This window comes from Manduca sexta, chromosome 26 (assembly GCF_014839805.1).
Source record: "Manduca sexta isolate Smith_Timp_Sample1 chromosome 26, JHU_Msex_v1.0, whole genome shotgun sequence".
NCBI classification, from domain to species: domain Eukaryota; kingdom Metazoa; phylum Arthropoda; class Insecta; order Lepidoptera; family Sphingidae; genus Manduca; species Manduca sexta.
The window spans coordinates 16,166,139-16,192,585 of record NC_051140.1 but is presented as its reverse complement, the minus strand read 5'-3'; the positions used below and the strand labels follow the sequence as shown (position 1 = coordinate 16,192,585).

Below are 26,447 nucleotides of genomic sequence, written 5' to 3'. Positions count from 1 at the left end.
ATCAAAGTTTATGAAGAAGAAAATAATTGGCGTAAAAGTTAAAGATAAATTATTAGGCCTAGCAAAGAGAATTATAATATATATGGAAAAAGCCTAGTGTGCTGCCATTCTTCACGCAATTCGTGCTCCATTTTCTCAAAAGGTCGTAACTATTTCCTTTGCATTCAATAAAAGAAAAATAAGTTATGTCAATCCAAAGATGTGAATCTGTCAAATACGACATGTAAACAAATATTTTTAAAGAATTATTAAAAAAATTGAAAAAGTGGAAAGATACAAAAAATCCTACCAGGATTGAGAGCAGCCTCGATTTCATGCGTCCAAATATTTGTCAGTTAAAAGATAAAAAGTAGTATGTGCTACGCCATATACATTCCTATCATATGTGCTGCCGAAACTCTTACGCGGCTTTCGATAACAGTTCTTTACGCCGCAGAAGATGTAATCAGACTTATTATACAAGCTGTTATTAGCTACGTAACTACTATTGTTCACCTGTTTGCTCTAATACCAATGTGTATAGCAAAATGTTGTTCCAAAAAAATTTGCACATCATTTAACCACGCAGGATGGTCTCCCAGAACAACTCCTTCAAGTTGTGGTTGCACTTTTATCATAGTTATGGTCCTTGGTGTGTTTTTCATAGTTAATTACACAGATTGGATAGAACATGTTCTTGAATTGATCGGTATACAACTGCCTTGGACAGTTATTAGAAAAAATAAAGAAGTTGATTACAGTGATTATTTGGTCAAAAATAAAATGATAGAACATCGCGAATATACGATAAATATAAATGAAGATTATACTACTTTCATTACAAATGAGGCTGAGAAGAAAGATTTGAATTTACAAGTAATTGCACATGGAAATGAAAATTATATAGTTTTTGACATGGCGCAATTTATCCAAGATGCTGAGAACAGCACATATAATAAATCTGACGTAACATTTATAGATTTAAACGAAACTATTTCTACTGTTAAATTAATTGAAGACGCTACCGTACTTAGCTATGATTATACGATTATAGAATATAAAGAAACAAGAAATAATAACCCAACAAAACATTACGTCGTCGAAGCTACAACGGATGATGTTAATTTAAATACAACACTTCCTATAAGTTTCATAGATACTTAGGTAATCTCGGCAGAATTGAATGCATTTTTATTTTCTTCGAATAAAAATATTACATACAGTGTTTGTTAATGGAAGTGTATTAAATGTTTAAAATGTCAATGAGTATTGTATGTAGATCTTTGGTACCTCTATTAGTATGCAAATTTTTCACTAAGTAATTTGTAAAGGCGAATAATGAATATAGTCGGTACTATCGATGTTTGGTTCTTTCAGTCTCAAATAAGATTCTTTAAATCGCCTCAGTTTTTAGATCCACCCCAGCCGAACGAGCTTTACACACTGTACCGTCATCCTCATTATCAACTCTTGGGAGCCTACGGCTAACATAGACTTTCCCTGAAGATTAAAGACCAACTTGTAAGCTTCGGCCTGCATCCAGCAAGATTCTGTGCCCTTTATCAGATATATACCTTGTAGGTGGGCGTCCAACGCTGCGCTTCCGCCCCGAACAGACTTATAATAAGATGCTTCTATATAATATAGTATTTATTCTTTTTGAATAATTTTATGATATTTGTTTATGAATTCCTGACATTCTCTATGATTGTCTCTGACATTGCGTCACGAGTAGCTATATTTACACTAAAAGTTCTTGTTACTAGTAGTTTAATTCGAGACTTTATAATAATACGGAAAGTTTACCTATTGGTAAGCTATGTGGTTTCCCGCCTTTTTTACTCCAGGTATTTAGATTGGTTTACAATAATAATTAAAAAAAAAATTACATCGCAGATAATCGACATCGATATAAAATTAGTTTTCCTATTTTATCGAAGTTTTTTATATTTTATTTGCAATTGGCTTTCGAATATTTGCGTAAACTTAAGAAATCAGTAAGAAAAACGACTATTAAATAGTCATTCAATGGCGGGGAGTAAATGATCACCGACAGCAAAGAACAGACTTGGTATAGGAATGAGCATGTCGCAGAGCCTTAGATGAAGCGACAACTCACAGACCGTGAGAAACGCAGGAGCAAAATTATCTATTTAGGTCGGTTTTTCGTTGTATAGGCTTGATTCAGCCGGTTTATCCGAACTGTTAGTAAAATGAACTACTTTGGCTGTACCCCTTGCATAATAATATATTACTTTGTATAAGTATCGTGCTATTAAATAATCTATGTAATCTGTTTCAGATATTTTATAAGAATCTAGGTTATGCAACAATTTTCTAGAAACACAACATCTATTATATGACGCAAATTTTAGCAGAGATATTTATATGACAAATTACAAGTAAATATTTAATATACAAAGAGAAAAATGTATGTGATCCGTTGCAAGAATATAATTTTGATATTATAGAAGTAGACCCATAATGCCTAAAAGACATAAAAAATATTCAGTGGAATATGATAAGGATAATTTGCCATCGAGAAACCTCTGTGTAGTTTCAAAATCATCAAGTACTTTATACACAAAGAAAAAAAATGTCAATAAAAAACCTCGAAAACTTAAAGATTTGAAAAATCTTTGTTATAAATTAACACAGCGCATAGATAATATTCCTACGAAAGTAACAATCAAATCTAATATTTATTCAAAAACACATCAAAAGAGGCCAAAAATGAAAGTCACTTTTTCATTGGAAACCTATAAACCGAATTATAAGAAAGAATGTGGCGCTAGAAACACTGCGAGTGATTGTAATTTAAAGTCAAAAACGATAATCAATTGTAAAAAACAGGAATTGAATTCCCAATCTCCAATGAATGTATACTACATGGTTGGTGATACCGCATTCACTAATATGATAAAGCGACGGGCAACGGCAAAACATACTACAAGAAGTGATCAATTGAAAGAAAAATCTACTTTAACACAAGATGAACCTTTATTTGAAACTGGGGAAATTTCTAAATCTTCAGATACTACCTTAACATCATGTAGTAATAAATACCATACATTAAAATATAAGTACGATAGCATGGAGATAAGAAAAAGATTTTTGGAAAATAATATTGACCGCTTTATGGAAAAGAAAAGTAAAAGAAAAAATGTAACCACCCAAAAACATTGCCCAAGATCGAAAAATATTCTATGCACGAATACATTTTTAAACGGAAATAATGAATTACATACCGCACTGCTTTCGAGTAATTTCTGTGTAACTGGAAAAAAATTAACATTATGGAAAAAAATGAAAGTTCATCTTAATGCCGTTCGTTTAAACCAGATTAGATCTGTGGATCATCGTATTAATGGATTTGATGAAAGGCCGGTTGAAAAACGGCGTAGCGATAACATAACTACTAATATAAACAATTGTGATACACATTTCTGTGTCACCGAAAATAATTTTACACCGTCACAAGTAAACAAAAAAAAGACTTGCACAAGCCAGCAGTCTACACATAGTACTACTGTAAAACCGCCGATTTGTAATGAATTTAAAATAATAAAATTTCCACATGATTATATCACGAAGGAAAACAGTAATAAAGACCAAATATTTTCTCTCAGATCAAAATTATGTGTATGTAAAAAGCTAAAAAAGTTATCAGAACGAATTAAACGATGTACTTGTGAACCATGTTATAAAAAAAAGACAATTATATCAAAAGCCATGGGATTAAATATAAAAGATAGTAATGATTCTAAACACAAAGACTTAAAAACCAGTAATATACAACATGAATCCATATTAAAACAGATTCAAGTTAATCAGAAAAAAGGTGGAGTTTGTTTAAAAATACTAGACGCTGACGGCAAAGCTAATGATGTTAAAAAAGGTGTAAAAATTATTAAGCCCTATGCACGAAAACGGAATGCAAAAATACAAATTAATGATGATAACCTTAAGAAAAAAAAATGCAATATACATATTTTTAAAAGTGGAACAGATCGCGTTCGGACAAATTTTCAAAATTATATTCCAGAACTATCTATAGATAAAACATCATATAGTGCCGCGGATAATTTGCAGTTAACAAGAAATAGTGGCAATAATTGTACACAACCTCAGAAAGTTCCTAGAAAAATAAAAAGTTGTCCATGTAATAGAGTCTCTAGCACCAAACCTAATAAACTTATTTTGGTATCGCCTGAAAGAATTGATTTCGAAGTTAAAAAGGATGGAAAGTATTTAAGAATTTTAAATTACGATAATGTAAAAATGTTCAAATGTTCTAAACATAATGAAAAGAACAACGGTACGTGTGCAAAGAACACTAATAAACCGTCAGAAGGTTCAAAAGGTGGTTTATTGGGATCTCCCATGATGAAAAAATGTGTTGAATATAACTACAACTACCGCAAACTTATATCGACAGTTCTAAGTTCATTAGTCAAACGCAAAAAGGTTTGTACTAGGAATTGTGACCTCAAGCATGACCAACAACAAGATCATAGCTCATACTGTACAAAATACAATACAAGCAATTCACGCCCCTATGCAAACAAGAGGAAAATCGTATGCATAGACAAAGCATGTAAGATAAGTCTAAAATCCCGTTTGATGCATTGGTATAAAAACTTTAAAGACGTTTTATCAGATATATTAAGAGACTTAAAGAAAGAGTTATCATTAAAACAAATAAGAAGTAAATTTCCCGATTTTAAAGCTAAAGAAGTGTATATAATGACATTACCCCATAAGCCCTGTTTTATAATTTACACTGTATGTCCATGGCTCTATCCATATTTTCTATATTTTATCCGGCGCTGTAAGCAAATGTTCCAAATTTTTATATTTATATTAGCACCTTTCGTTTGGTGTCCATGTTTAATGGTATTTGAATGTTGTAGATTTTGTCTCTGTTATTTTTGTTAAAATAAAATACTGAGAATCATACAGTTTTTCATTAGCTTCACCTCTTGACCCTAAAGGCATTTTTATGTTTCTTGACTCTACCTTGTCTCTAGGCCTACCAATCGAGGGTTTAGTAGAGCATGTATCCCCAAGAAATACGAAAATAATTATTAGCAATAAAATACGCAACTTGTGAGTTGTAACATACATATTTAATGTTGATAGTATTCCCTAAATATATGCGGGTATAATCAAAGCAAGCAGGCGCTTTATCGTACGTAAGTTATAAATTACAATAGGTTGTAAGTCTCTCGTATGCAAGGAGTGTACCGGGGTAGGTGACATTATGTATTCTACCGCCAAGCAAGTAAGTATACAGAAGCTGTTAAGTTCCGCTTCAATAGACATTGTAGCCAATGGAATTACGAGGCATATTAACTAATTATAACATAACGTTACTTAAACATCGAGATGACGCAAGGTGCAAGGCTTTAAGTAGTATACATACAGAGATTTGTTTTTAAATAATGTGTCAAATTCAATTAGGTACTAGTCTTAAGAAGTCATAATATACAACATTATTAGTACAAATTTGTTTTAACATTTATATAAATAATATTCCTGCGTTATCTATTTAAATCCATTACATTCTTTATAGTAATTTATATAATAACTAGCTTTTGCTCGTGGCTCCACCCGAGTGCAATAGCTTTTTCGACATAAAAGTCCCGCTATATATTTACCCGGGATAGAAAGTAACCCATATCCTACTCAGGGTCTTAAACTATCTCCTCACCAAATTTCATCCAAATCCGTTGTGTTTTTTATTTTATCGGCAGACAAATGCGGTGGGGGACTTTGTTTTATAAATTAACATATAAAACATTAAAAGATTTTTCTATTAACTAGTAATTAATCAGTAGTTCCTTAGATTAGCGCGTTCAAAGAAACAAACTCTTCAGCTTTATAATACTGTAGATATGTATATAAATAAAAAGGATAATTATACTTATTGGGCATTTTAATTAACACAATGAGACTTACAAATTAATTTGTGCACAAAACGCAGCAACAGAATGCCCGACATGTCTCACAACAAGCTATACAAGGCGTCCAAACTATAAAAGCTAACATAAACAGCAGTATTTCGGTCAATTGTTTCATCAATGCTAAAATTCCTAAACATTGAGGATAGAAGAAAGGGCAAATATGATATACCCATAGACAGGGTGTTTTGCGAAGAGTATGCAACAAATTATGTTTACAACTGCGAAACGCTTGAGTATTTCTCTGCTCCATTCTTATTTTTCTTTGTTTGTTCTTTTGTGCAATCATTCGTTTTTCCTTTGGCGTTTTACCTTTCTCCGCAAAGGCTTGGAAAATGGCAGTGTCTTGCAATGTATCAGTAAGGATTGTCATTTTATCTGAACCACTTATTGATTTTAGCATTTGTAATTTCTTTATTCGCCACGCATCTGTAATGTACTTCATAATTCTTTCAAAAGTTCCAACTGGGTCTAACAATTTTAAACGGACGTATGTATAACTTTCTTTAGGATCTAAAATGACTTTAAACAATATGGTAATTACTCCTTTGACTATAAAAACTATTAATTTCAAAATTCCTAAACAAAAATCTACGAAACAGCTGGTATCTTCCGCTTCTCTCCCTTTACTAATAGCTTCCAGTTCAGCTCTCTCAATCTTTAACAATTTCTCTTTATTTTTTTTTTCGGCTTTCTCTTTCTTTTTAAGTTCTTTTCGAAATTGTTCTTGCTCTTTTAAATATTCTTTTCTCCTTTGTATGGTATCATGTGTGCGACTTTTACTTTTTTGAGTTTCTTTTCTTCTTTTACTCTTCATCTTTTTAATTCTATCGCTTCGACTTAACGAATCCTGTTTTTTAGATATTTTTTTCTTTTTTAACTTGTCTTTCTCTTTGTCAATTCCGCATTTACAAGTATGATAACACGTACATATTTTATCATGAACTTTTTTATGTTCATCTACAGATTTATGTTTTGTTTGTACGGCTCTTTTTTGTGTATGGTCTTTACCTATTTCTTTGTGCTTTGGGAACATATTTTTTATCGCCGATATAGATTGACCCAAATAATGTTTATTTTCCAACACTTTAGAAGGCACGCAACATTCACATACCTTTGTGCGTTTGTCACCTAAGCAACATACGCAGCCACCATCTATAGTTTTTACTTGATTGTTGCCAATTTTCTTGGTTTCTTTAATATTTATAGGTATGTTTAAACCATTACGCTTAAATTTATGTCGATGACTTTCGGCTCTTTTAAGCAAAGCTGAATATGAACTTGATAATAAATGCTTGTATTTTGAAAAAGTATTGTCATTTTCTTCATTGTTGGGTACAATAGAAGGAATAGAGAAACCTTTTCTTTTATGAATATTTTTCGTTCTCATATTCTGACTCAACTTTTTAGTATGTCCAAAATATCTATGTTTATTTTTTATACATTTACAGCAAGAACATGTAGCCGGATCACCAGTGCAATGTTCTTCGCACGCACTACGCCTATTTTTTAGTCGATCTTTTACAATCATATCACTCATGTGAGTACGTATACATGACATTTTTGATATTACGCGCTTGGCCCATTTTGAACGGTTTTTACAGATACCGTCTCCACATTCTCCGATATCGGGTATTATTTTTTTTCGAGAGCATCTACAGATGTATTTTGAATTATCTTTGGCTGCTTGTTTGCAAATACCAGAAGAACAAGCACCTTGCATTTTAGTTTTTAGGTCGTCTATTTTTTCACGAAGTTCCTCAGTATTTAAAATACTCATATCCTTAGCACTAAATGCTACTTCCAATAATGGATCATTATTGTTCATAGACCATGGTATATATTTTTTACCTGGTTCACAAGTAGAATCATTACATATACGACTCTGATTATCTACGCATATACATTTGAAATTTGTTTTTTTATTTTTATATTTTCCTTCGCAAATACCTCCTGAGCAGGCAGCTTTCTGTAGAAAATTAATATGTTCTCTCTTATGAGAAGGGCAAATGCATTTAATTTGTTTTTGAGATTTTCCCAATTCTTCAACTTTAGTCTTGACTTCTTTAGGATTCAATGCCCACATGCCAATGGAATCTACTTTTAATTCAAAAAAGGGTTCACCAGTTTGATCAAGAGCGTCGCGTTTATGGGAAATTGTATCATTTAATACGCTTTTGTGGTGTTTCAATAAATTGTAACAAGTTTTTAAATATGATTTCCACTTTGATTCAGGATAGCAACTTGCGTCTGTGCATTCTTTTGCCTTTTTAACACATTTACAAGTAAAGTTTTCCTTTTTATTATCAAAAGCAGTTCGACATAGGCCCACGTCACATATCTGTTTATCAATATTTGTTTCTTCATAAGGTATAATCTTCCGTTCTTTTAGTTTGTGAGAATATTTATTACACAATAGTAAAATTTTTCTTCGTATTTTGGCTACAGTACTCGTAGATGTTACATTGCATACAGCATTGATACATTCAGTAGCTTGTGGTTTCTTTTTCCTTTCAATACATTTACAAACAAAATCATAATTTTTCCGTTTAGCCGCTTTAGCGCATGTGCCTCCAGTGCATCTGTGGTCTAACAAGGATTCATTTTTTATATTATCCTCATATGTAGCGAGCAGCTCAGCTTCATCTTTATATTCCATTGGAACTACGTCCTCAAATTGAACTTTCTTCATGATTTCATCATAAAAAGAAGTAATTTTTTCTTTTTCTTTCCAACGTCTATGTTTGTTCTTTTGTTTTTTTTCTTTTTGGTTTGAATCATCAATCGTATCACTTTTGCATACACATTTAATGGGCTTTGATGCTTTTAAATTCTTTCTGCCTATTTTACATTTGCAACGTTTACCAGGGTGTTTATGATCCACAACAATATATTTGTCTTCTGTCTCTGGGCTCGGTACTTTCTCAAATTCAAAAGGTTTTTGCTCTAAATCATTCATCACGTCACCTTTGCATACACATTTTAAAAACTTTGATGGTGTCACATTCTTTTTAAACACTTTACACTTGCAAAGTGTATTAGGAGGTCTATGATCCTTATCTTTATGTTTGTCATCTGTTTTTGGGCTTAGAATTTTCGCAAATTCATTATTTTTTTCCTCTGTATCATTCATCGTATCACCTTTGCACATACATTTGTTAAGCTTTGATGTTTTTACATTCCTTTTAGATATTTTACACTTGCAAAGTGCGTCAGGAGGTCTATGATTCTTATTTAAATGTTTGTCGTCTGTTTCTAACATTTTTGCAAACTCAACCTTTTTCTTCTTACTTTTATTATCTAAACATTTACATGTATTCGGATGTTTTTTGCCAGGTGTAACATTTGCAAGGTTCTTTTTTCGTGAACGATATATTAAATTAGCTACAGAAGTTTTAATTCGTCTTGGAATAGTAATTTCCTGAACAAGATGTTTTCTTTTATATACATAAACATTTTTAGGGAAATTTATATTTTTAACATTTTTAGGGAAATTTATATTTTTATCTGCATGTAAATCATTTGATTCAGCAGTATCTTCTTTAATTTTTTTGTTTTTTAATCTATCTCGCTTATGCTTGTTAATCTTCATTTTCCTTTGTTTGGTTTTATAATAACGCGTTACATTTTTACTTATTTCTTTCTCATCCCAATCTAAAGTATCTGTTGATGTTGATTTTAAATAATATGGAGGTGGTGCAAATCCTGAATTTTTAAGTGCTGAACAATTTTGAACACCTGTACATTTCGTGTTCTTTGAACATATGTTGTCAACAAAGTAAATTTGTTTCGTTTCGTTTGCTCGAGGACCATTCGCGTTATTATAAACCATTATAATAGATAAGCCTTCTTAAGTAATCAATAACATGCTTATACTGCTTTGCTAATAGCAAATGTAAAATATATTTAGTCACCTGGCCATTTCTGTGCATATAATAAATCGCAGGTAATTTTGTAATCGCCCAAACTTTAGAACTTTTAATTAATTTTGATCCTAAATCGTTACATACGTAACACTTATTATGTGTCAATTGTGGTGACCAAAGAGAATTATAATATGTATCTCAGAACAAGAACAAGCATAGAAGGAATCTAAATTACCCTCATTTACTTATCCTATTTTTTCAAATAGGCCAAAACCGTTGAAAAGAACGAGACAAATATTATGTTGCTAAGGTCGGCTTGCGTACACTTTAAAATAATCAAATGGTTACCTTTGGTCATCTTTATGATGCCGAATTAAAAAGCAAATAAAATGTCAAATGTTCCATCTTGCCAATCTCAAAATAATGTCACAAACGCGCTCACACAATTTAGTTACGTTATACTTCAGCGCGTGCTTTTCAAAAGTGGCTACATGTGTAATATTTTTGTTGTTAATTTTAATAAATACACAGTGCTGTTTAAGTAAAATATAGCCCTAGGAACAAGCAATGGCCTGCGTTATTGTGGGGTGTAAATCTCATTCTTCTCGTAAAGAAAATGAAACTGAAATCATCAGCTTCCATCGGTGAGTAAACAAAAAACCTAATATATTTGCTCGAACCCTGTACATAAGTGCAAAAATTGTTATTAATTATACTTTATTATGCGGTAGTCATATTATAATGTGCTGTTGGCCATTCGATCCAGTCATTATTAAGTATTTTTCATTTTTACCAATTTACGTAGTCGTGTTCAATAGTGTTGTGCTGCATATTCTGTCGATAACATAGATGTTAGTATATTGTAGTTTACTATTTTGCATAAATTGCCTTTTACTTTCAATATACGGTGGTGTAGTGGTAAAAGCCACTTGGAAACCTTGCGCGAAGGCTGGGGTCGAGGAAACTATCTGATTTTCATAGTGTGTTTCATTGCAGATTTCCCACAGATGATGCTATGAGGCAAAAATAGATCGTTGCCATAGCTCGTCCCAATTGGTATTGGAAAAAACAGCACCGTGTTTGCTCTAAGCATTTCGACAAAGTTTTATTAACATTGAAATAAGTTATCAAACATATGTGACATGAATGATACCGCTGTGTTTTAATTTTACTGTCCCATTTTAGTAGCTTCTGTCAAATCCCACCTCTTGGGTATCTTTTAATGCCTAAGAAAGTCAGAAAAGAACAGAAGGCGTACTGGCTTTCTCCTAGACGAAATTCCGGCCGATTTCTTGTTTGTTACTTACAGCGGTTTCCATTCCTTCCGAAATTTCTAACATTTTCTTAATTTAATATTCTAAATGCTAAACCATTTTTGTGTTTAGTAAATGACGTTTCGGAAGGCATGGAAACTGCTGTAATAGCAAATGAAAATTGGACAAAATTTTGTTGGGCTTCGAGTCGCCCTTGCAGAGTAAGTGTTAAAAGTAAACCAGGTTTTCCGTTGAATAGGAACTTATATTTTCAATTTCTTCAGTCTCATAGAATTTTATATTTCTAGAAATCATGAACTTTCTCTGTTCCGGTATCCACACCCTAAATCCTTTTGATGTCTTAGAATACCCTACAAACATTCCTAATATTCCGCGAGAAGCGAACTTATCCTTACTTGGATTCTTATCAAGTACATATACTTTTGCACCAAACTTACGTAGATAATGAATTTTGACTGGTTTGTCGAACCATTTTTCATAAGGGATTTCGCCACCTAAACTCCTAGTGGGGCAACGGTTCCTTATGTAACATGCTGTATCTACGGCTTCAGCCCAAAAGCTCATAGGTAACTTGCAATCGAGAAGCATGCATCTAGCCATCTCGAACAGCGTTCGGTTCAACCTTTCAGCAACTCCATTTTGCTGTGGTGTCCGAGCTACAGTTAATCTCCTCATGATCCCTTCTGATTGCAGAAACTCTTCAAATTCGGCGTTACAGTATTCACCGCCGTTATCGGATTGAAAATATTTAATCTTCGATCCTGTTAAATTTTCAACATAACTCTTGTACAGTTTGAATGCATCTAGAGCTTTATTTTTAGATTTTAGAATATATATCTCGCACCAGCGGGTACTATCGTCGATAAAAGTTATAAAGTATTTACCACCCGTCTTTGATTCACATCTCATTGGGCCTACAATGTCAGAGTAAACGATTCGCAATTTTTCATTGCATGGACCATTAGATTCACCAAATGGTAATGCAGACATTTTACCTTTAGCACAAATCCCGCAGTCACGTATCATGCTAATGTCGTTTACATTCACATTTTCACCTAATTTTCCAAATAGTTTGACAACATCCTTTCCATTCAGATGTCCCAAACGTTTATGCCAAGATTGTAGATTTACATTGCGCTCAATTATGGCATTAGCAGCTTCAAATTCTTCAAGACAATATAAGTTACCCTGACGGTATGCCGTCAACTTAACTTGACCATTTTTATCAATTACCCACGCTAAGTCGCGAGTGAATTTGACATCGTAACCATTATCAGTAATTTTGGCTACAGAACCCAAATTGGTTCTTAAATCCGGAACATAGAGTGTTCTAATCATAAATCGAGTTTAAGGACACATCCTTAAACTCGATTGTGCCTACGGAATTGTCACTTATTGCCGATAGTCTAATTACGCCCTTACCTCGGACTTCTGCGCTCATGTTAGTAGCTAGCTTCAATTTACCTCTGCTTTCTAGTAAGTTACCACCAAATTTGTGTACATCATTGCATAAATGGGACGTGCATCCAGAGTCCAATACCCATCGCTGCTTTTGAGAATCAACAACATTACATTCATCTAAATCTGAAACATTTAAAGATGTTAGTTCCTCATCTACATTATAACTAAAATGTTGTGGTTTTGATTGACATTCCGAAGCTATATGCCCTGGACGATTACAACGATAACAGCACAATACTCTCCTTTCATTTTCCTTTGTTTTATATTTTATAGACGTATTTGTTATGTTACTCCTTTCATTCGATCTGCCACTTGTGGTCGGCTTAACAGACTTTACACTTCTTTTATTCCTTTGAGTATACATAACGCTGTCCTGTATCTGATGATTTGTACTTCTACATTCATATTCCTCCAGAATCTTGACTTTGAGTATCTCGGGCTTTGGTAGCTCATCTCTAGTCTCAATCGCACAACGAAAATTATCGAAACTTGCTGGTAAACTATATAATAAAATAATAGCCAACAAATCGTCATGGATTTTGACATCCATACCATCTAGTTTATCTACTGCATCGAAAAATTTGCCTATTTCTTCTCGGATATCTCCCGAATCACTCATCTTATGAGTTAAGAGTCTTTTTAGTAGTGTCGCCTTTTTGGCAGGACCGCGCGACGCATAAACCGACTCTAGTCGTAACCATACTTCTCTAGAAGTATTGCAACCTCGAATATTTCGCAATTCTGATGTGCTTATCGCAAGAATGATGTCTGCCTTCGCTCTTGCATCTTCGGCCTCCCATTTTAATAAGTCAGCCTCACCAGTGGGCTTTGTTAGCTTACCGCTTACGAATTTCCATCCGTCACTCTTTATCAAAATAGCTTCAGCCTGAATTCTCCAACTCTCATAATTGTTCTTGTTTAAGGGCTCGATACGGATTGCCGAGACATTATTCATTTTTATTTTACTTGAATAATTCGTATGACACTAGAAATGTCAGACAAAATTTTCACTCCCTAGTTACTGGTTTTCTGGGTGAACTGGGCCCATAACCATTGTTGGGCTTCGAGTCGCCCTTGCAGAGTAAGTGTTATAAGTAAACCAAGTTTTCCGTTGTATAGGAACTTATATTTTCAATAGAGTGAACACATTAGACAACCGTATTAGACTAGCACACATTGCTTAGTAACAGTACATTGTTATTTCATTCCAAATACAATAATTCAAAAGATACATACTGTTACACAGCCAGTTTACATAACATTATTAAAAAAGACTTTGTATTTGAGGGGGCGTGTTGAGGTTTGCATAGCCAAATACAAAGCCTTTTTAATAATGTTATGTAAACTGGCCGTGTAACAGTATGTATCTTTTGAATTATTGTATTTGGAATGAAATAACAATGTACTGTTACTAAGCAATGTGTGCTAGTCTAATACGGTTGTCTAATGTGTTCACTCTATTGAAAATATAAGTTCCTATTCAACGGAAAACTTGGTTTACTTTTAACACTTACTCTGCAAGGGCGACTCGAAGCCCAACAAATTTAGCTCGAAGAACGCCGGTAGTTCTATAGTTTATTGTAATTGAACATCTTTTTACCGACTGCTTTTATATACCCAGACTTTTTTGGTACATGAATACCAAATCAGGGTTTTGATATATTTTTTTAGCCTTTATCTAAAATAGCAATTTGCAACTGTTTGTAGTTGACTGACCGAAAAGTGTTTATTTTAGCAGGTCTTTGAATTTACCATAGCCGATAGACACAGCATCTCTCGATATCGATAAGATGTCAGAAGGGATCGCAACACAATAAAATTTCTTGCTGTCTAAGACAGAGTACACTCAAATGTCATAGTGTTACTTCTATGCTTGTCATTGTTCTGAGAGGTAACCATTTGATTATTTTAAAGTGTACGCAAGCCGACCTTATCAACATAATATTTGTCTCGTTCTTTTCAACGGTTTTGGCCTATTTGAAAAAATAGGATAAGTATATGAGGGTAATTTAGATTCCTTCTATGCTTGTTCTTGTTCTGAGGTTCTTGTTCTGAGGATATGTATGTGGTGACGTGGTGACAATTACTTGATGCCACAGATTTAAATAAACTTCTTATCGTCAGCATATTATAAAAAGGATTAATTCAGTAACATAAGATCTTATATAAATAGTTCGTTTCATTTTCAAATGAATTCACTTAAAGAATATTATTTATATTCAGTTACATAAGTAGTAATTTTTACTTGCGCTTCTTAAATGGGGTGTCGGAGGGGGGTGAGGTTCGCTATTTGATACATAGGTCACCTCCCTCGGTGTTAATAATTAGTATATCCATATCTCCCAGAAAAGCGACCACAAGACACAAGGTGCTTACCTCATCATGGTGGCCCACGAAAATACGTCATGTTCGGGGTTCAGTTTGTTTGTATCTGGTTTTGAAGAGCGTGGCATAATAGTGCCAATTGGCGAAAGATAATTCCACCTACCTCTAAGTGCAGTTTGTCATTTTTCTGAGCTCGTATAACAAAATGTAAAACATTCGAAATAATTTACTATAGCCTTCTCTGAAAAGCAGCTGGTGAAACAGCATTCCTTAATGTAATAAACCATAGACCTAAATAACCTTAATAGATAAATAAAAAAGGTATCAGATCCCAAGACAAGCGTATCTATAACTTATGCAAGTTTTATTTTCATTAATTAACTTTAGTTATAATAAATTTAGTCTTCTGAAATTGCGCACTGTTTACGTCTGTTTTACCGTAATATATATTATTAAAACCACTGGAATGCTGGCGTATTGTGCTCAGTATGCAATTAACATTATAAATGCAAAATTTTGAGCAGGTTTTTCCTCCTTCCACACACTTATGAATTAATGTTTGGGAATGGTTTTACGTCAGCCAATAATTAATTTTATTTCGTAAATGGCGACAATTCGATGTGTTTTAAGATGGTTCCTTCGCAGTACACAGTCCAGTGTGTATACCTCTTGGTTGTTTATTCACATTGAGGCCCATATGGACTCGTGAATATTTTAGCTTCCTTCTCTCTTTCGCCCATCCTATAGAAGGCTCCTGTCCTTACCGAACCTCCCCTACCCAAATTCCCTCCCAACTCTTCTTCCTACGTTCCCAGTAGTGTCCCACAACTCCCACCATTGTACAATCAGAGAGAGAGCAATGTATCCCTTCTTTAAACTCATAAGGAAAAAAACATAAAATTGCATAGTTCCCATTTAAGGAAATATTTAATTAAATTAGTAACAATATATGTATTCAGTGCTGTGTGTTACTCATTTCTGTTTGAACTGTTGCTCTGATGAGTAAAATTTTGTGAAAATGTGTGGCATCAAGTTCTTTGTTATTCTAAGTTTGGCATTATTTGGTAAGTTCTAAAGTATGTTATTTATACATCCGTCATGTAGACTAACTAAACTTAACTTTATTTACATTTCTATATCGAACTTTAATTAACTTTAAATAAAACTATGAATGAAGGATGTTTAAGTGCTAGGATATCCAAAGGGATTGTTTCCACTTTAAAACAATCTTTAACATTATAGTCAAAGGTACAATAGCGATACGTTATGTCCCACTTCTGACATCTTAGTGATTTCAAACACTTTAAGGGCGTTACCAATCAACATTACTGGGATATGCAGTGTACAAATATTATTACTATGAAACTACAAGGCTTAAACTCAGGCCCTTGTAGTTCATCTGAGTTCATCCGGTTGATTATATGTCACTCCTATTCGCTTTTAACTCAATAGGGGAAGATTGAAATACACTACTAGTCAAATTTGACCCTTTATCAGATGGGCGAATTGCTAAACCAATCTAAGAAGTGCCAGAGCTGCCTTTTAACATATATTTTTTTGTTTCCAGCCACATCAGTAACAGCCCAAAATGACAAAGCGTTGTTGTGTTTGGAAAGTCCTGCAATGACGGTGAGTATTGCCTTAAGACTTTAACATACATAAGTAATAAATATTTCTTTTTGATTTCGCGGACAAAGTCCCTTATGACTAACGCCCATCCTTCATGGTGGGCGACTGGGCGTTTATGGATATAGGTATCTCCTGAAAATATTGTGTTTTTAGTCCTCCCTTTTATTGCCTATGAACAGGGCAACGAATCGATTGCCTTTTTTTTATCGGAAAAATACTATTTATAATAGCACTATAACACAATATGCATTAAGCATTGACGATATTATTGTCTACGTCACGTCGATGACATTTAGTAACTTGTAGTAACTAATAACTTATTTAATATAAAGTGTTTTTAAACTCCCATACGTACATTTTGGTGAGTAGCTTAAATTTAATATAAAATATCAGTCCTATATTAACACAGTCCCAGGTTTGGGCACCGACTCTACAACTGAGTGGGTTTATGGACCTTTAAATTTGATTTAGACGAAGTTGCTAGACTTTACATACTCCCGTAATTCTTATGGGAAATCCTGCGGTATGTCGGTTTCCTCGTTAAGTTTATCGTCACCGTTGTTTACGCTCTACAGTTTATTTTATATTACTCGTAACTGCCTAGTATCAAAAATGATCAGGGAATATTACATGTAACATTACTTTTATAATGGTTGATCATTTCAGATGGATTTTGTTGGTAATATTTACTAGTGTATGCTAAATAAATTTTATTACGTGTGTGTTTTACTAAATTGCATCAGCAATTCTTAAAGTAGAAAGGCGCTAAAAATTCACCAGGATAACGCAAATTAATAAATTATACCCCACATAGAAAGTAAATTTAAAGAATGAAACTGCACCACTTAGAAAATATTTGCATTAAATTGTTTTGTTTTTTGTTTTAATTTCCATTTATCATTAATATTATTTGATGTGGGGTTCCATAGAGTAAAGAGGATCTATTCTATTAGCTTAAAAGTTTAGGAATCGCTGTACTACATACATCAATAGACAGGGACGTAAAGGAAATAAAAACAGCAATAATTGTGGTTAGTGTATACCTACTGTTCAGGAAAACGTCGTATAGAATTTCAAATAAACATAATATGTACTACAATAATATTACCATATTTTAACATAATCTTGCAATACTTTTAACTATACGCAGGCCTTTTTTGTAATTTTAATTTTTTGGCGGCACGCTAATTGTCGAAAGTTGTTATTCAATAATGTTTGTACCCTCCTCCCTTCCTGTGCTTTACACCGGCATTTTTTCGATATTTTCGAAATTTCCATTGGAAGTACAGCGTGTCCCACAGAAGAAAAGCCCTGACTATAATATGTAATAGTTTACCATAAAAATATACTTAACGAACTTATTTAATTACAGGAGCAAGCTTCAAAAGTATCAAAATGTTATGAAGATATGTTTAATACAGTACTTCTAAACAACTCAAGCTTGTGAGTATTAATATTTATTTATTAATTTAATAGTCATTAATTAATAAAGAACGAACTGACCAGCAAGATCGCCCTGACTCATTTAAGACTCTACTGACTTCGAAAATCCGCACCTATGACTTTATAATACGTCTTGTAACCTTGTGTCTCTAAGCTTGCCGAGGACTTGCTGGCCAAGTTGGTAACACGACCAGTAGCCTTAACTAATGCAACGACCTGATGGGACCAAAAAACGTCATAACAAGAAAGATGCCTTGTAGGGTTTTTACAGGGTGGTGACTTAAAAAGGTCAAACTTACCTGCAGTTTAAAGTTTGGGTACCAGTCGGGGTCCGGGGGGGTGCTCTATCCTCGGGGGCCTTTGTGTATGACATTGCCTAGCCCTATGGTAGCTACGCCCTAAGTGTCAAATCCGCTGTATTGGCCCACGTAAACGTTTAGCGGTCCGAAATCAGGCTGTGTATCCGGTTTGAAACTGGCCGGCATAATTGTATCAACTAGCGAGGGATAGTCAACTCACCAGTCGATACGTTATCTGAACCCTACTCCACTTACCATTAGGAACGCTGAGCGACGAAACATAATATTATGTTCTGTGTAATCGACGTAAATCTTTTACATCACATTATGGTAGATGTTTGTTCACAGCATTCTCTTTTCCCGTAACCAGTGCCACACTGGTGAATAATTCATTGTTTAATATTTTGATACCAAAGTCAACGTTATTAATATATACAAAAAATAATCTCTTTACAGGAGTTGTAAGAGTTTCTCCGATTTTAATAATTCCTACACTTCGTTCTACAAAGATGCTAAGAAATGTTTCAACAATACGAATACAGAATTGACTGAAGCCGAAAAAACTTTCCTTAATATGGTCAAAGCACTACGGGATTTCGATAAATTAATTGGTAATTATTTAAAACATACTAACTGAGATTTAATAATTTAAGATTAGGTGTGTAGTAAACTTAAAGTCGCCCAACGTGCTATGGAAAGAGCTACGGAGTCTCTCTGAAGGACAAAATTCGGAACGAAGTGATCATCCAGACAACCAAGGTTACCGATATAGCTCTAAAAGTTTGTAGGTTGAAGTGGCAATGGGCTGGCCACATATGTCGCAAAACTGATAACTGCTGGAGTAAGCGTGTTTTGGAGTAGAGACCGCATCTTGGCAAACGTAGCGTGGGACGCTCTCCGGTCAGATGGCGGGACGACTTACACAAGAGGACCGGCAACGACTGGATGCATAAAGCAGCAAGCCGGACTCTGTGGCGTACCTTGGGAGAGGCCTGTGTCCAACAGTAGACTGCAACGGGCTGATGATGATGATGATGTGTATAGCATTAAAACGTGCTGCGGAATGGGGGACAATAATTATAATAACTTATCATTGATTAGTTAGGTAATAATTGGATAATTTTATCTCCGAAAAGTACTTTCATGAGGGTAAAGCCAGGAGCACAATCTAGAATTAATAAAAACTAGATATAAGTATCATAAAGTATAAAGAAATTGCACTAATTAACTAATTGACGATGTTATGTCTCATAATTTTTTATCAACTATATTTGTTTAATTTTTAAGAGACACAATGTTTGGTCGCCATAATGCCTCAAATACAGGAGTGTAGGCAACAAAATTTGACTGAAAGAAATAATACTGAAACCTGGCTTCGAAGGGCTAATGTGAATATTTCAGTAAGTATATATTTTGTAATTATTACTTTTTTTATCAGACGCAGTGGCTTCTGATGGTATTAGCGGATTGGGTTCCAATAGAATGTCGACTGACAAGAGATGAATACCCCTCGCGAGTCGACACAATTATGCCGGCCTGTTAGAAACGCTAAGTCCGATGACTTCCATACAGCTTAAGTGCAAGTCGACGATAAAATGTATAGGTAGAGCTCATTCAGTTGATACGGGGGTTTGTGCATCATAGATTCTTCAATTTAAAAATTCACCCCCTTATTCATAGACGTTATTTATCTAACGACGGAGCAGTGCTGTGATAACAAGTCTGTTTCTCAGCTTTGGTTATCTGACGGCTTGCTGTTTGTTCAACTTTGTTTATCTGACTGCCAACTAGAATCAAGTCTCAATATTAGCCAATCACAACGACTCATGCGAAGGCTACCATGCCGTCAGAACTGAGAAACAGATTTGTTATCACAGCGCTGCTCCGTTCTTAAATAAAAAAACGTCTATGAATAAGGACACCCTAGGGCCGTCCCGTATGCGCCGAAGAAGGCCACCGCGGGTTTTGGTTGGGCCAATCTTTAGTTGCACCGGTTAAAATTATTGCCCCATGAGACGATGTGCTCCATCCATATCTAATCAGACAATAGCATATAAACTCAGCTAAGTAAGAGTGCACTAGATAGGTCGCTATTTGCCCGCCGGTATAGGGAGGGAAAAATGCGTGTATTACCTAGTATTACGTACATACCTTACGTAATTCATATAGCATATTAATATTAACTTTAGACCATAAGTAAATGGGATGGCAACAATATAATGCACTTTTAATTACAGCAATACTCATGCGACAAAATAAAAAGCAACAGGAACTGCACAATTAATGTTGTTAAGGAACATTGCAAATCAGATTACAATAAAGAAGTGTCAAATCTCATCAATTCATTGTATGATATAGCTTTGAAGCAATGTAACACGACAACTCCTACTGCTAAGGTAAATTCTTGATAATTTAATATGAGAAAGTTTTTTTTTATTTCACTACAGCTAGTTTTTGTTCACAATATAGATACTTTTAGAATTACAATGATGTAAGTGCAAAAAATCGTTATATTTATAATTAACAACATTTGAAAATGGACAAACTATCGAATGCAACATCAGCTTTCGTGTAATTAACGAGACACTTGCGTCATTGTAATTCTAAAGATGCGACATATTGCGATAAAGTTTCGAAGGGCCCCCCGAAGTGTTTGACGCCGTGCATCGTGGTGCGTTGCGATGTCTTGCCGTCAATTTTAACGTTGCTCGTCGTAGATGCAACGACGTCGTATCGTGTTTATGTGTATGAGCCCTAACATCTTACCGTAATAAAATATATAAACAATATTTTATAATGTGTTACATTATTGAATTATTCTTATTAATCTTTACTTTTCTTTCAGGGGTCCAGTCCTTCACCACATCTATCGTTATTTTCCCACTTATTTTTATTCATAACCTCTTTTGCATTAATAGCAAAATCGTAATGTAGCTAGGGGAAAAATGGTGATTCTACCAGCAAGGCTGTAAGGAAAGTCATAAAAGAACTGTATTACTTATATTATAAATAAAAAATTTAACAGTTATATACTGTATTACTGACTGACATTCTGGAAGATTAAATTATGCAAATATCGGTATTGTAGGTGCCGATTGTTAGTTGGTAGTCTCGTTATTTGCTATAATTATAAAATAATATTTTTGTACTTAAGTATTAGCACCTCATATTAAAATAATGTAAATAAGGTAATGGCACCCCTGATGCCTCAATAATTAAAAAAAGCCATAAAACCGTTTGGTAAAGGATAATAAACAAAATGTTTGATTAAATTACAACATGTTTAATAATAAAAGCATCAATAAAAAATCGTCATGTGTTTTACATTACAACCCAAAAAAAGATTTTTCCGATAACAAAGCTGGCGGGCCATATCAGGAATGGATGCTCAACATGGCCCCTATAATTATATTTAATGTTAGTAAGTATATTACATACCATCGACATTAAATAAGTATTATTTTCTTCTACCTGCCTCGGTGGCGTAGTTGTATTGCATGTCCGGTACAATAGCGCTCTGAGGTCCTGGGTTCGAATCCCGGGTCGGGCAAAGTGATATTTGGGTTTTTCTGCTCAGTATCAGCCCGGAGTCTGGAATTAGTGCCCGATATGGCGATAGGCTCGCCCCCTATCACATCATGGGGCGGAACATACTTGGCGAAAAGTGGGTGCCCTAGTTGCGCCTCTGCCATACCCCTTCGGGGATAAATGCGTGATGTTATGTATGTATGTTATGTATTTTCTTCTAATAATGATTTTTTTTATTATTATTTTCCCCTTTATTTTACACAAATAAGGGTAATAACTTGGCTTTTCGAATAACCATAACAATTACAATCAAAGTTTTATATATTTAGAAATAATAAATCATTGGGCAATGAGCACTTGCCAGACAACCGGCGGCTCTCAAACCCATGCGTTAATTGTCCCTAGTTGAAAGCATCGACTTCATTCTTTAATTCTTAACACGATCACAAGCTTTTTCTGTTACGGGGGTCTGAAACACTCTTTTTAGTGCAAATGTATTTTCGCTAAGTATAGGTACACTTTATAGAAAAGACAATCTGTGAAACCTATTCCTTTTTTAAATACATTTTATACGTTTTTTTTAGTTTGATTTAATCATAAGAAAAAACAATTGTGCAAGCCGCGCTATGCCAAAGAAAGAGAAAACAAATTAAAAAACAACGCCATATTCATTTCTGTTACATGTTTCTGTCCGTGTTTTATTTTTGTCATGAACCAGAGATGGCGTTGTATAAAATTTATGTACGAGAAAAATATTTTTCTTTATCATTGTTTTTGTGAATATTTTTCGATGTTGTAAAAGGTTTTGATTATACTGCTATTCAGAGCAGAGACAAGGATCATAAAAAATGTTGTCTTATAAAATATGTAAGTGATACTGGTAGTTTATACATTAAACTGGTTATTATTAAAGCTACATTATGTTAAACTTAAATCAAGTATTCATTTTACAATTCTCTCGATGTAAAATTACTAGTAGGCGTAAATGTATTTATAGAAATTTAAACCCCTTAATAGATCGATCGTTCGCAAAATAAGCTAAGTCTTCGTTCTAATAATAGCTCTAAATATAATAAGTTCCAGAAAACAAAGTATATCAATTTAGTTTTTGATATTTATAAAAACTTTATTTAGTGCCCTCTTTTGATAATAATTGGAATCAAATTATCACATGAGTAAACGAAAATAGTTTTTAAAAATTATTCATGTAATATGTTTTATTGCACCTACAACAAATTGATAATTTATCATGTAAATTTAGTAGGTATAAGAAAAATTCTTTCCTTTTTATGAAAAGGTATATATTTTGTTAGGATTTTTTCCTACTGCTCGATCATTGCAAAGAGACGTTCCATCCGAGTTCAGATTCAAGTTAAGGAATGAACTAGTACATTTACTAAATTACTTATAATATCTTAATATAATATGTCAATTATCATCGCGTAATATATAAATGAATTTTCAAATGGTTCGAAACATAAATACTTAAGTACATTAAAAATTAATTTAGTTAGTAACTTGTTTTTTTATTTAAATCGATAGTGACCACCGGTATAAACAGGGACCACCGGTGGGGTACATACTATAATATTTCTCATTTAATTCAAGACGTTTTAAAATTTTACTTTACCCTTGAAGAATTATGATATTTAAATTTTCTGTTTTGTAATATTTTATCAAAGCATGATTGACTTGAAATAATAAATTTTGCCTTACTCGTTCACGATAACATTTGTTAAATTTAAAGATATTATACGTTCAAAGTATTACATTGATGGATATTATAAATCATGTATTCTTAGTGCAACAGTCTACGGTTCACATTATCATGTAAAGGAAAAGAGGAACTAAATTGTTTTTATATGAAATTAGGTACCTAGGTAATTATAATAACTAATATAATATATACTATAAATTCGTGCTGCTCTGCTCTTTGGTTCTCCATGTACCAGACAAAAGTTCATTCCACCGTTTCTTTTATGTTCTATAGCGTACTCAGCACAGCACTAGTAAACGGCGCGCGCGGTGTATTCCTTCGGTCATTCGGTTTCGCAGCATATTTTGATAAAATAGTTCCGATTCAGCTACAAAGTAAGACACATGTGTCGTAAATGAATTTATTTGTGTTTAATAATTCAAATAATTAACACATATTACTTCCACCTCTTTTGTGTTTGTTTAGTGCAGTTTTATTTGAATTGAAAATATCAACGAAAATGGTTGTGAAGTGTCTGTTTTTGTTAACCGTTGTAACTGGTAAGTTACTTATTATTTTAGATAATACGACAAATGAGATAGATATTGATATATAAGTATTTTTTTTGAATATTAGGTCACCAAACCCTTACACTGATTATATTGGTAGATAAGTCACTAGAGGGTACCCAGTGTCTTTATGAAATGACAAGATATTTACGAAAAACATACACAATTAAACGAATAATGTAAAATAGCATGCCGAACACTACTATATTTTCGTATTACGTATATTTGTAATATGTTCAAAGGTCACAAATTAGATTGGAATCTTTATAAAAATCATCTAAAGCATACTCCCTGTTTGTTGTAACAGTGGTATTATAAGTGATACGAGTATGTATTAAATAAATAAATTGTTCATATAATTATGCCTATTATTCCTCTTTGCAAGGTGGTGTTGAATTCTTTAACTTCCAATCTAGTGGACAAATACATTGAATATGATTTGAACAATGTAAGCTATCTTAGTTGAAGCTTCATTATAATATCAAGGGACAATAAAATATGATTTTTAGAACTCATAGTGTTTTATGGTTGCTTTTAGACCTATTACTGACAGTGTTGATTCTATCAAAAGAATTTCTTGTTTACATTTTAAAAAATGTACAGATGTTTTATAATACAATTCTTATCCATCCTCCCAAGTCTAAGTAAAATTGGCGTTGGCAAGTTATATAAAAAATGTCATGTAGAATATTTTTAAAATATGTGTTTTTTTTTCAAGGTCTGGCTTATGCACAAAGTGAAGAGCCATTGTTCCCAAAAAACTTCACCTTACCACCTGAGCTAGAAGGTAAACTTGATCAGGAGGCCATAGGGTCAGTGCAGAATAAGTCCAAAGAGGCTTTCAAGAAGAAGTGCGATCAGAACGGAGGACCAGATGCATATGCAAAAGCTGAGGTATGGAATATTGTATAATAATATTAAATTAAACACTTACAGTCTTACTTATAAACTTGTTTTAGCGTTAAGAGGTGATTAAGAATTACTTAAAGAGCTTTCAAAAACATCACCGCTTTCCTAGTTTAAACCTTATTAAGAGGCAAGATGGCAGGTTTTGACTTACAGCTGATCGAATAAATTTGTATTTTAACAAAGCATATTTTTACAAATTTTTTATAAGTAAGAATGTAAGTATCCATGGACACCGCAATTTTCTAATATAGATTTTATTATGTATTTATGGCACAAACGTGAAATAGGATGTGATAGGACAACCTTTTGTAGGATTTATTGAAAATGAAAATCATTATCCAATGTTATTTTAATACCCTGCATCCAAGCAGTTATGTGCAAACATTTTCATTGCAAAATGAAGAACACTGATGCGAATAAAATTACTAAACCATATTATTTGTATGATAACCAAGCAAGCCCAATACGGCGATAAGCTCGCCCCGTATCACATCATGGAACAGAACGCATTTGACGAAAAGTGGGTGCCATGGTTAATCCTCTGCATGCCCCTTCAGAGATAAATGTAGATACACAAAAATGATCCAACCGACAGTATAGTCGAAAATGAGCCGAGTATGCCAAATTAGTTCTAGTCTATAAGGTCTATATTTTCCATAAGTAAAAACATTTAAGTCAAAATATGTTAATTTGAACTTTTGATTAACAAAATATAAAATAGAATATCAAAGAACAAATGAACGATTTAAACTTCAATCTTCACTGTTTCAAAAATGTCATTTTGTGTATCTGCATCCAAATGTGCAATGCGTGTGTATGACAACTATGCATTACTCCGTGTTTGATGGACTGTTTATGATAAGACTTATTGCTTATTACTAAAGCAACTCATCATCTAATTTTATGAATAAAACAACATTAATATTTGCAATGAAATTAACTCCAAAATGACTTATGTTAATGTGTTTAACAATAATTCATTGTTTGATAATGACTAAAATTACAGCACATGGTTATTTTAAAATAATATCTTTGTATAAGAAACACTTTGCTGTGATTTAAATTCTGGCAATATCAGTTAACATAGATAGTCAGCAGAAATTATCTGTGTTACTATAAATTATTCCATTGTGATAAAAAAAATTGATGATAAAATGGGATGTTTTATTGGTTATTTTTAATTATGTGTTTTAGCCTACTAAATTTATTTTATCTTTAGTAATTATTATTGGCGTATTTTCTATGTAGTTTGGGAATACCAGTCATTTGTCATTGTTTTTAATAATACTGAAAGTTTTCTTTATTAAAGGTTTTAACTGATCTTAAAATTGAATTGTTGATCTCTTAAGTGAGATGTCTCAAAAACGAGGTGTAGTTGACTGATTCCAGCTGAATATTAAGTCAAAATTTTTTAATTTTGGGCAAATTGAATACCTTATGATACATATAATTTTTATGAGCCTTCACAAAGTACTTTAATGACATTAAATCTGGTTTTAGCTGTTA

General features: G+C 33.3%; 3 protein-coding genes across 4 annotated transcripts in view; all 3 read left to right on the top strand.

The window, feature by feature from the left end:
- Positions 1–5: 5 nt before the first annotated feature.
- On the top strand, positions 6–4,936 carry LOC119190803. The gene is made up of 2 exons (XM_037443736.1): positions 6–1,826; positions 2,282–4,936. The coding sequence occupies exon 2, from the start codon at positions 2,464–2,466 to the stop codon at positions 4,915–4,917; it is 2,454 nt and encodes an 817-aa protein (XP_037299633.1). The 5' UTR covers positions 6–1,826; positions 2,282–2,463; the 3' UTR covers positions 4,918–4,936.
- A 10,771-nt stretch (positions 4,937–15,707) lies between these two features.
- On the top strand, positions 15,708–21,550 carry LOC115452569. Its single transcript, XM_037443633.1, has 7 exons — positions 15,708–15,932; positions 16,436–16,497; positions 17,870–17,940; positions 18,696–18,850; positions 19,527–19,639; positions 20,477–20,635; positions 21,085–21,550. The coding sequence occupies exons 1-7, from the start codon at positions 15,887–15,889 to the stop codon at positions 21,166–21,168; spliced, it is 690 nt and encodes a 229-aa protein (XP_037299530.1). The 5' UTR covers positions 15,708–15,886; the 3' UTR covers positions 21,169–21,550.
- A 2,222-nt stretch (positions 21,551–23,772) lies between these two features.
- LOC115452570 (27 kDa hemolymph protein-like) overlaps positions 23,773–26,447 on the top strand; it is a 42,768-nt gene continuing 40,093 nt past the window's right edge. For both annotated transcript variants that reach the window (XM_037443704.1, XM_037443703.1), the window contains exons 1-2: positions 23,773–24,023; positions 24,751–24,926. In XM_037443704.1, coding sequence (XP_037299601.1) covers positions 23,984–24,023; positions 24,751–24,926 — 216 coding nt within the window. In that variant the 5' untranslated portion in view covers positions 23,773–23,983. The remainder of the gene's footprint in view (positions 24,024–24,750; positions 24,927–26,447) is intronic.